At 34.1% G+C, this 11,986-nt stretch overlaps 1 protein-coding gene across 2 annotated transcripts; it reads left to right on the top strand.

Moving 5' to 3' along the window:
• Nucleotides 1–1,042: 1,042 nt before the first annotated feature.
• Nucleotides 1,043–3,960, top strand: LOC149948789 (uncharacterized). Of its 2 annotated transcripts, none has more exons than XM_090172745.1 (3): nt 1,043–1,121; nt 3,444–3,636; nt 3,695–3,960. In XM_090172745.1, the coding sequence occupies exons 1-3, from the start codon at nt 1,116–1,118 to the stop codon at nt 3,847–3,849; spliced, it is 354 nt and encodes a 117-aa protein (XP_090028871.1). In that variant the 5' UTR covers nt 1,043–1,115; the 3' UTR covers nt 3,850–3,960. The 2 variants fall into 2 exon arrangements, with proteins under 2 accessions (XP_090028871.1, XP_090028872.1); XM_090172746.1 differs by lacking the exon at nt 1,043–1,121 and adding an exon at nt 1,197–1,263.
• Nucleotides 3,961–11,986: the final 8,026 nt, after the last annotated feature.

Here is an 11,986-nt window from a genome sequence, read left to right as displayed (position 1 = left end):
TTAGATGGTTATCTTGTACATTACACAATTAAAACAAATTAAAATAGTTAAGTTTACAGGCATTTAAATGGGGTGAAACGATCTCCTGCAACTTAATTTAATTAAAAGTTCTAACTCACGTATTTGTAGTGTTTAGCAGCAGTAGAATCCAGCCTTCGCTAGTTGCTCCTTAGTGACGTGCGGATTTTTCCAGTGACGAAACGTTTCAAGTCGATACACTTCAATGTCCATAGCTGATCTAGACCAAATACGTTCTATAGTTTCAAATGATACATTCTCTAAGCCTACATTTACCCCTAAGTCTACTAAACCTAATTTTATCAATATGGTTAAATTTCTACGCTAAAATTCTCAATATAAACGCTTTTTTTCAATATGCAAATTGTTTTAAATATGTCTAAAAATATAGTCTATTACCAAGAAAAAATAGTTACTTACTTTACGGGTAGAAATCCTTTGTCGAGCTGTAGAAAAGACTGAGCGATCCGTCAGCAGGTCTTTACTCGTCAATGTGCCGAAGAGAAATGACGCGTGTAAGATTAATTTATTCCTATCTTGTTGAGAATAATTCATCACGTGATCTAAACTTCAAATAACCCTCAAATTCTATTGGCTGTCTCTCTCTCTCTGACAGTTTAAACTGCCTCTAATGATTGACGGCAGATATTAACCCACTTGAGTATTTGGAAAAACCCTTTGCTACTCGACGGAGAGTTTTGGAAATACCACGTTGACAATTTTCAAAGTAAATTGGCATTAAAATGAAATGAAAGGTGTACAATACCCAGAAATTAATTTAGTTGATACCCCTGAAATGATTATAATCGACTCCCCTTAATTGATTGATATAACTGATAACGAGCTCCCAGAAGTACCCATACCCGATCAGCACGAAGGTGTTGGCTAATATGTTGGCCAACAGTTGGCCAGTTGGCTAAGAGTCGGAGTATTTGGCCAACTCTGGGCCAACCAATAGTCCGAACACTTATTTTGGCTTGACAGATATGCCAACTACTTTTCGGCGTTTTGGCCGACGGTGACGTAACAGATGCGCAGTCGAGTTCGCGCAGCTCTTACATGGCGGAACGAAGAAGACGATCGAGGAGAAACGGTTAATGCATGTACGTTATTGTTTCATCGGCGTTGTTGTTCCCGAGGCGTTCTTTGGTCGCCATATTTCACTGTGCGCGCGTGGTTGTTGTTTGGGCACGTTATCGATTTAGTCATTCTACGTGGACGGAATAATCCAGTTTCAAATGAAAAGTAAGCCTTGTTTTAAGGTTTAATAAGATAAAATGGATGAAAGTGACAGTGACCAGGAATTGAGTGAGAGGCAAATGTATAGAATTAAAAGGGCATATTTAGGTAATGTTGTAGAACAGGTAGCTGAAGCTAGGCCTTTGTCCAAAGATGTTGCTATTCACGTACCAGATATGCCTCGCCCAGATGCAACTATTAGCGGTGTAAACCTAAGGCAAAATCCTGTCTTTGTGGAAAATATTCCCATGTGTAATTTAATTAGTGACGCGAGTGAAGACGGTGGGGAAACTGAATTAAATATTTCTGACTCAAGCGTATTTAGTTCTGACAGTTCTCTAGAAAATGATCAGGAATGTTTAAATATTCAATCTGATATAAGGAAATGGGCTCTTGATCACAATGTGACTTTCTCTAGTTTGAATGACTTATTAGGTATCCTTACTAAACACGGTCTGGATTTACCTAAAGATGGAAGAACCCTTTTGAATACTCAAAGACAAACCGAAGTAAAATTAATCAGTGGTGGGGAATACTACCACATCGGTTTCGAAAATGGATTGAACCAGCATTTAGAAAGTTATCCTGAATATGAAGAAGACATATCATTTGCGATTAATATTGATGGGTTGCCGCTACACAAAAGCTCGGGCAAGAGTTTTTGGCCAATTTTGGTATGCGTGTTTAGTTTCGCAAATGGTATGATTGGAAAGCCTTTTCCAGTAGGAATATTTTTCGGAGAATCTAAACCCTTATCACTTAAAGAATATTTAGGGCCTGTCATTAATGAGCTCCAAGAACTACATCGAAGTGGCTTTGTCTTCCAAGGCAGAACTTATAAATGTTCGTTAAACGGTCCATTTATAATGGATACACCCGCTAAGGCGTTGGTTAAAAATACAAAAGGCCATACTGGATTTTCATCTTGTGATAAATGCCTAGTCCACGGAGAACGTCCTGAAAATACAACAATATTTTTGGACCTAAATTGCTCTTTAAGAACCCATGAGTCCTTCTTAAACCAGGAGGACGATGAATATCATTTGGCTGGTGAAAACTCCCCTTTGCTAGAATTAGAAATAGACATTGTAAAACAATTCCCGCATGATTATATGCATCTAATTTGTCTTGGAGTTGTGAAAAGGATGATGCTTTGCTGGGTGAAAAAAGGAACATTCAATGTTAAAATGAGTGCACAAGCAATAATCTCTGTTTCGCAAAATCTAGGTAGTTACGTTAAATACATTCCAATGGAATTTGCACGAAAGCCTAGGTCTTTGAAATATTTGGAAAGATGGAAAGCAACTGAGTATCGTCAATTTTTGCTTTACACCGGAGTAATTGCTATCACTGGTAACCAAAACTTAGATGTTGTAAAGCACTTTCTATTACTGCATTGCGCTACCTCCATCTTAGCTAACCCAGAACTTTGTTACGATTTCTCTGACTGCGCAAAAGACCTAATAAAGAGCTTCATAACATTATCGTCTCAATTATATGGGCAAAACTTTGTTGTAATGAATGTTCATGCCTTGAGCCACATAGTCAATGACGTTAAACTGTTTGGGCCACTAGATTCTTTCAGCGCGTTTCCCTTCGAAAACTACTTACAATTTTTAAAAAAGAAACTCCGAGCCAGTAATAAGCCACTCCAACAGTTAATTAGGCGGTTGAGTGAATGTCCAAGTTTAACTAAAGATATACCACGTTTGAAAAAAATAGTACTAAAGGGTGAACTGAAATGTTGTGATAAAAATGCACCTCGAAACTCTACGTGCTACCAAAAAGCAGTTACCCCAAAGTTCACAGTTACAACCGAAGATGGAAATCAATGTTTCCAATTAGAATCAAAAGAATGCATTATTGTAAAAGCTATATTTACGTATCCAGGAAATAAGGCTGATGTTTTTGTGTGTTGCAATACAATTAGTTTTTCGGAAAATGTATACACGTATCCGCTAAATTCTTCCGAGTTGGGAATTTTCGAAGGAAAAGCATCTCATGATACGCAAATATTTTCCCTCCTAAGTTTAAAGAAAAAGTGTATTCTAATTCCCAATGTCGGAAAAGGGACATTCTATGTATTCCCTTTGCTTCATTTAGCCTAATTGGTTAGTGTCTAAAATGTTTCTTTTCTTGCAGCTAATTGTGAAGTTTTTAACTAATTTAAGGTTAACATTTTTCAGATGAACATGTATGCTGTAATTTGTTTTTTAGAGGAGGATGTAGTACAAGTGGTCCCACTTAGTTGGTGCTCTGATAATAAATGCGCTTGGCCTGATGCAACTGGGAAATATGACATGAATAAGCTTATAAGAGAATGTAGACCTGCACCTTCAGATTGGAAATTCTATAAAATAAGAATTTTATACACAACATGTATATTGCAAGATTTTAGTAATAGCTAAAAAACTCGCCTAATTGATTTGTTTTTAAGGCTCGTATGACAAGGCAAGAGAAAAATTAAACAGGGCAGAAGTGACTTCAGATATGTGCAGTGAAACTGAATTTGGGCGTGGAAAACGACAAAAAAGGAAATATATAACTTCTTCGAGTGACGAAATGCTTTCTGATCCAGCTGGTAGGTTCTAGTAATGCTAATTTGAAAGGTGTAAATTAAGAATAGACCATTTATAATAAGATTTTATTCGAGAGTTTTAGTAACAGTTGAATAGGTTGTTAATTTTCTTGGGACGTAACGTCATTGCCCACATAAGATTTTAAAATTGTGTTTGTAACTTGTGGGTATAGGCGGAAAATCCCAGATACTGACATGTACTTTTTTTATGGCTGTTTAACTATTGAAATTGCTATTCATGGTAGCGCTGATATGATGAAAAATATAACTTTTGATTCGTTATTTATATATAGAAGCGGATTTCTTAGAGGCACAAAAGAAAAAGGCAGATGGAGGAACTCTGTCAAAATCAACTAATCTCAAAAAACGTTTAGTTAAAAAGCAACGTTCAGAAACTATATTCCCACCAGCTATCTCTTTAAAGAAAATTATACCAATTGCAAAGCATCATTCACCATTATCAGGTACAAAATATTTTTTATTTGTAATATTTAGTATCTAATAGCAAGAAGGAACGGTTTAGAAAAAACTCCAGTCTTCAATGCTATATATGAGAGAGATGCAGATAATTATAATGGTAAACTTTATGATATATATTAAGAGGAATAGAGCTGATCTATTTAACGTTGAGAGTTTGAATATTTTTTTAAATATATCACAGGAGCTGAAAAATATCCCGAACATTCAAACAGTCACAACCAACATAAAGAACAACTGGCTTCCCGACACCCTGAACCGCAAGTTAACCAATATCCAGAACTGAGGGCTTCCCCACAACCAGAACAGCAGGTCAACCAATATCCGGAACTGCGGGCTTCCCCACAACCAGAACAGCGGGCTTCCCCACAACCAGAACAGCGGGCTTCCCAACATCAGGAACAGCGGGCTTCCCAACATCAGGAACAGCGGGCTTCCCAACATCAGGAACAGCGGGCTTCCCAACATCAGGAACTGCGGGTTTCCCAACATCAGGAACTGCGGGCTTCCCAACAACAAGAACAGCGGGTTAACCAATATCAGGAACTGCGGTCTTCCCAACATCCAGAACCAAGTTTTTCCAGTATTGTAACAGGTAATAATTAATGATTTTTTCTCTCAAATAAAACAAAACTTTCTTATGAATATTAATTTAAGCTATGCACTTTGGATGTTATGACTAATTTAATTATTTAATAATAATAATAATAAAGTATTAATCTGAAGAGATTTTATTTAAAATTCTTTAAGGCCTTGATGAAGTATCATTCAGGAAATCAGTTCTCTCTATGTTATGTGAAATCGAAGTTCAACTAAACCAAATCCAAAAAAAGGTATTGCCAATAGTAATGTTGTCAATAACAATGACAGTGACGAGTGGGATAAGTTGGAGGGTGCGCCAATGTTTCCTTTAAAAACACACAATGATTTAAAAGCTACTGAATTGCTCCTCTTAGACCTCCAGAAGAGACAATTGGCTGTTAGTTATTTATTTTATTTTAATTTGGGAATAGCACTTTTACTAATTTATTCACCTTGTATTTTGAAAATAGTTGTACAAATTGGCCTCATTTGGCTCCAAAAGCTTGGTGGGAAGTACAAAGAGGATTTTAAAAAATATTCTAAGTCATTCATTGTCGCTTCAAATGAATTGGTCTGGGGCAAATTCTAAAATATCGTTCAAAGAACTAGAGCTGAAGAAGGTGGTTATTGGTAAGTATCGTAAATTATTCAACTGTTATAATTCAATCATACATGTATTATACTTCCAGAAGCTGTTCGTCTAAGCACAAACAGTAGGCTTGTGATTGATATGGAAATTGAGGAAGTTATTAAGAAGTGGTTAAAGTATAAGAAAGACAGAAATGGTGGACGACAAGAGAGAAGACAAACCTACCTGGATAAAAATAAACGTCAGGAAAGCCAACCAGTGCCATAAGTTTGAATAGTTTACAGGGAAGAAAATTGATATATTTCAATTGAAATTAAATTTAATTTTCAATATTTTTAAAAAATGTTAGTTTTCTAGGTTTGTTAGTGTAAACTATAGGACTGTGATGAAGTTATTATTTTTTGAAGGTGTTATACTGTTAAGCTAAGCGTATAAAAGATACCTAGTGACCTAGTCAAACTAGTCTTAATTAGTTACGTTAAAAAATGTTAATTACAAATAGTTTAAAACTAAATTTTAACTTTTTTAGATCTCCTAAGTTTACACAAGAAGTGCCTTACTAAAATTGTGATAAATCTTGCTCATTAATGTTTAAAACGTTTAAATTTAACAAACAAGGAGAATACCCGAGGTGTTAATTGCCAATTTTGTTCAAAGTTGGGCGTAATGTAGATCTATATGAGATATGAAATTTCCAAAAAGGATTCGTTTTGCCATGGCAACCGAAAATGCGTTTTTAAATGGAGATTTTTTTGTTGTAAGTGGTCAAAAACATTTTTGGTTCGCATGGGAAAAGGAATGGGTAGTGCAACGTCTCCTTTTGGGAAATTTCATATCTCATATAGGTCTACATTACACCCGACTTTGAACAAAATTTGCAATAAACACCTCGTAAGTGTTAATTATAGTTTCAACATAATAAAGGTTAAAATTTAGGGTAACTTTCCTTGGATCTCCTTAATGTATAGAAGAAGTGTATTACTAAAAAAACCAAAGAATTGGCCAAGTTCCTAATGCAACAATTTATTTTTTTATTAGATACTTTAAAACAATTGACAAATATTTAGTATTACTGTATCAACATTTCTTAGATCTCATAAGTACACAAGAAGTGTATTACTAAAATATTAACAAATCTTAGTTTTTGATTATTGTTTGGAGGTTTTATACTGCTAAGATAAGCGTACTAAGGCTAAATAATTTTAAAAGACAAACGAATTGGCCAAGTTCCTAAGACTTTGAGTGAGAACAATTTTAGTACTATTTATTTTGTTAAAAGTTATTCTAAAATAAGTGACAAATATTGAGTGTTAATTAAAAATAATATAGCTAAATTTTAAACTTAACTATAGCAACTTTTCTTACATCTCTTGATTAAGTTTACACAAAAAGTGTTTTACTAAAACTGTGATAAATCCTGCTCATTGTTTGAATTGAACTAGTGTAAAATAAAATTACCTAGAACTTGCTTTGTACGTTTAATTTTTATAATCCGATAAACTAGGCCTATTTATAATTAGACATAAAACTCCAGCGAATCCAACTCCTAGGCCAACTCTAGGTATGTAAAAAGCGACTGCTGTGCCAACGGAAATAAGTTGCTTCTTTGGCAGGTGAGCCAACTGTTTTCCCAACGTCGGCCAACGGTTGGGCATTTGATAAACTTTTACCAGCGGGGCCGACTCCTTTTCGGAACAGTAGGTGGTTACTGACATGGGCAACGCGAAAACAGTCACTTTTCCGACTGTCGGACCCAACTGTTGGCCGACTCCGTCGGGGCCGACGTCTTCGTGCTGATCGGGTAGTAACTTTACCCGATTCTCCAGAAATGGAAATAATAGATTTAACTGATACCCAAGACCCTACCCTTTCCTTAACTACAGTAACTGATTCGCAATTGGAACGTTTAAAAGAAATGACAATGGTACGAGATTATCTTAGAGAATATCAAATCTGTTCGCACCCTATCGTTAATTTACCAGGTTACTGCTCATTGGTTGGCGCTAAAAAAATCGTCACGTGTTAAATTAGGCAAATTAGAATAGCTGAAAATACATTGCGCTTACTTCGCTCTAATTTACTTCTGATACAACTTTGATAAAAATTAATCCTGTTTCGGGGTTCCCACTAGAGGAAATCTTAGAGACTATTAACTCGGTAGAATACACTATTTTAGCAATTGCAGATATATACTGAAATGATTATTGTTGGATAGGAAATAAAAGAATCGTGCTACGTGTCTCTCCTCGAGGGGGTCCAGGAACTAAAAGAACGCTGGGTCGTATATCTAGAGATTAAATAACACTTGAGATAATCGAAACTTCAAGTCCTAAAAGTTATTTTAATCGCGGTACGGGTAAAGGGATATTTAGAATTACTATGTAATAAACCTTGTTGAGGGGGTAGTAAAATTTAGGCATAATTTCAACTATACGCGTCAAGAGTGTCGCTAAATAGGGTTAAATCATTGTTTTTTTCTAGTTAGAGAAACTTTAAGTTGTACACCGTTAATCAAAAAATATCGCAAAAATGTTTCCGTAAAGTTCAATTTCTTTTGATTCAGCTGCTACAGCCTGACGTTTTATGAATCCGGCGTTTGTTATCAGATCCATGCTGCCAGGTGTATCTTTGTACAGGCCAGATGTCGCTAGATCCTTCAACGAATAAATATTTCACTATATTCGGATCAAAATAAATTTATTTATTTTATTTTTATACAGATTTTTTTCATTTTTTTTTGCCTTAATTTCAATTTTGGGAGTCGGTACCCGTTTCACCGATGAAGATGAAGATGCTTCGTTTTATTCAGCGTTGGGTAAATCGCCGTGTAAAAAAACATCTAGCATTGCATTAACTTTTTCCTCCTCCTCGTCCGAGACCCCTACAATACGTCTCTCGATCTATAAAGTAAAGAAATCAAAATAATAAGCTAAACGATAATCCATACCTTCTATTCACTAGTTCAATTTATCACTGTCTCATATATCCACTATCGTACATACATACATACACTAACTTACTAACGCTTTAGTCTCCGCAAGTTTTTATGTTGTATAATCAAAGTTTTGAATCGAATAATAATAATAATAATAATAATTAGATCAAAACAAATTTCAAGCTTACGTTAATGTATTCCCTTGAGTGAGGGCCCAATCTTTGAAAAATCTTCTCAATGACGACATGGGTAGCTAGATGGACGTCGATGTAACCTTCCTCCTCTTGCAGGTTCAATTCACGTAAATACCAGTTTTTACATTTTCTTAACATTATTTCTAACGTTCTAAACGAAAATTGTTTTTCGGTTGGCATATCCGGCTTAAAAGAAAACCTAAGAACTGCTTTAGTTACACGCATATCCACGTTATTTTCCATAGCTAATATTTAGCCCTTAAACTTGCTCGTAATTACGAAGAATGTAAAAATATAGAACGCTCGCTCCTATATTTATGCCAAATCAGAAATCACTTGAAATAATAACTTCATTTGGTACTTAAAAACGGGGAGATGAAGGGAAAGGTGGGAGGAGGGGTTTGGTAATTTATAAATTTTTATAATCAAATGTACCATAGCAAAAGTATATAAATAATACAAGAAGTGCACTAATTAGAATATGCTTGGCACTTGAATCAATATCACGAGTATTTTTTTAAACGAATATTTCAAGTTTAAGTATGAGAAACGTATCGTTCTCAAGTATTGTAATTGTACACGTGATTCCGTATGAGGACCGGATAAATTCCTATATAAGTAACGCGATACACTTCAAAATGCGTGTACGTAGAATGGAATTAATTTTAAACACCATTTTAATAAATAATATATTGAAGATCAATAATTTGAGAGTATAAAAAGGGGAAAAACGTATAATAGTTAGACCAGATTTTGAAAGTTCACCATCTGAATTGTATTGGAAGTGACTCCGAGGAATCTTAAAATGTAAGTAGGAATACTCGGTGATAATTCTTAACTTTGTCTTAATGTATGTATTTTATAGGAATTGTTCATTTCCTGTGTCTGCTGACAAAGGGTTAATCGTTTATTTTATAAATTAATTTATTAAATTAAAAAATATATAAATATAATAAAAAGTAAATTACATAAATCCATCGGAATTGATTTGCGGGTGTTCGGGGATTTGATAAACATCGTTAACATTTCTTATTGGACGAGGGTACGTACGTTATAATGCTATATAAAAATAATTTTTATCTAATTGTGGTAAAAAAAATAGAAAAAATGTAAATAACTTATAAAAAGTTTTAAAAAAGTTTTGATATATTTCAAAATAAAATAATAAGAATAAAGAAATTATACACTAAGGTTCATAGTATAGCTAAATATTAGTTATTATTTCTATAGTGAAATGGCATCGAATAATCTTCGATCTTTATCTGGAGAAATTGATACACCTTCATCAATATCTATTACAAATTCGGTAATCTATATAAATAAAATAGTTTTGTATTTATATTATATAGTTACATAAGTAATTATAATTTATTTATATTTAGATAATCGGAAGTAATAATGAATCTATTGAATCCAATGTAAAGAAAATGCATCAAGATATTAACTTGGAAAATCCAAAAGATGATTCAGCAGTAAGCAGTATTCAGATAATTAAAAATCATAAACAAAAACCGACTGATTACGGTGCATCAAGAGATTATATTTGTATATCTTCGATGGATTATAGGTGCGTAATCTACTATTAGACCGAACGGATTAAAAAAATACTTAAAGTTCCCCGGGCATCTCATAAAGGAGTTCCCGCCCCATCTCCGTTGTACGTACTGTGGAAGAAGAGGGTCGAAGAGAAGCCGTCGACGGGAGGAGTGCTCAGCGTTCGATTTCATGGGATGCTGTCGTTTGAGAGACGGAATCCACTGTATAGTTCTAAAAAGCCACAGGGATTCTCTCTCCTCTCCAAAGGTTTGAAAACACTATAGAAAGTTCTGAATTTTTGTTCGAGAACTTCATACATTGTGGTGATGGATGATTGATTTTGCCGAAGTACGGAAAGTTGCTCATCAATTCTGGGTTTACACTGATCGAACGCAATTACCTGGGGTACGCTAAGCGTCAAACTCCCAGTTAAACACATTTCATCTAGCAAATACTTTTGACTAAATGGTTGCAGAATCCAATTAAACTCTCCGCCTGTCGACGTTACGCGAAAGTAATGGTTGTAACAGCAATCCGAATACTGCTCAATAGTAGGCGTTGGTAGAGTAATTCGTATTCCTGTTTGTGACCCCAGAGCGTCAATGAAATAGGACCATTTTTCAGTAAGACAATCCCAAGATTGAATTGAGACAACGATACTATTGACACCGTTTGTTAAGTACACGGCTGGGGCACCATCAAAAATTGAAGCTGTAACTCCAAAACCAGAGTGTGACTTCAGAGTAAGACATATTTTTTTTAAAAAATAAAAAAATCATTAAATAATTATACGAAATGTAAAAAATTAAATATAATACACACCTTTCGCGAACTTATAATCCATAAGGAATATATTTATTTATTTATTTATTTGATTTAAGCTATATATATATATATATATATATATATATATATATATATATATATATATATATATATATATATATATATATACATATGTTTGTTTTTTATCCCTTTGCAGATTTTCCTGTAGCGGATTTCAGGAATGGAATGGTTTTATAGTACAAAAATGACCCTCTTTTATACGAGATGAGAAGTATGTGGGCACTTAAAAAATTAGATACCACTAATGATTATTTCGCTGTATACTTAAGTTATTTCTAAAAAATATTAAAATCAACTTAAGTACCCCTGTACTACCTTCTTTGTTTTCGAATTTCAGATAGCAAAACAACACTTAATTTGAATTCCTTTTATTAAAACTGATACTTTAATATGGTTAGAAGTATATAAATTAAACAAGAAGTGTACCCCCTTAGCTTAATTTGAGCCCTCCCAATGCATCCATAAAGTTTACGAAGCAGACGATGGTAAAAATAGAGGTCACCATTGAGAATAGAGGATTGAAAAAGTAGAGTGCTAAGCTCAGTAAACATGTATTTGGGTTTTGTCCTATATGAATTTTCACGTTTTCAGAGGGTTTAAACATTTTATACTAATTTTAAAAGTCGCGCTACTTCATTTTCTTCGCGATTTATATTTTAAAGGTTATTTTTTTATTGTCATGGTCTTTTATTTTGAACTGAATTTAACCCTGTATTTAGCGTTATTTCTAAGTAATATCTATAAAGAAGTTGAAGCCTTGGTTGTTAATGTGGAAGTTGAAACTAATTGATAGTCATCATGAAAATTGAGTCATATTTACACAAACTTCCAGAGAAAAATATATTTCACCAAACATATTGATTAAGTCTTCTATCTTATTTTCAGCCTTTAACCGAACTTTAAACCGAAAGTCTACAGAAAATGTTGATTGGTCTAGGTCTGTAACTCTTGTAGAGGTCAACAAAGCATATGCGTATCTAAGCGAAGCGAAG

The sequence above is a fragment of the Leiobunum rupestre genome, chromosome 4 (genome assembly GCF_980474605.1).
Source record: "Leiobunum rupestre chromosome 4, qqLeiRupe1.1.hap1, whole genome shotgun sequence".
NCBI lineage: Eukaryota > Metazoa > Arthropoda > Arachnida > Opiliones > Sclerosomatidae > Leiobunum > Leiobunum rupestre.
Note: the sequence above shows the minus strand (reverse complement) of the source record. Positions and strands in the feature narration are given on the sequence as shown.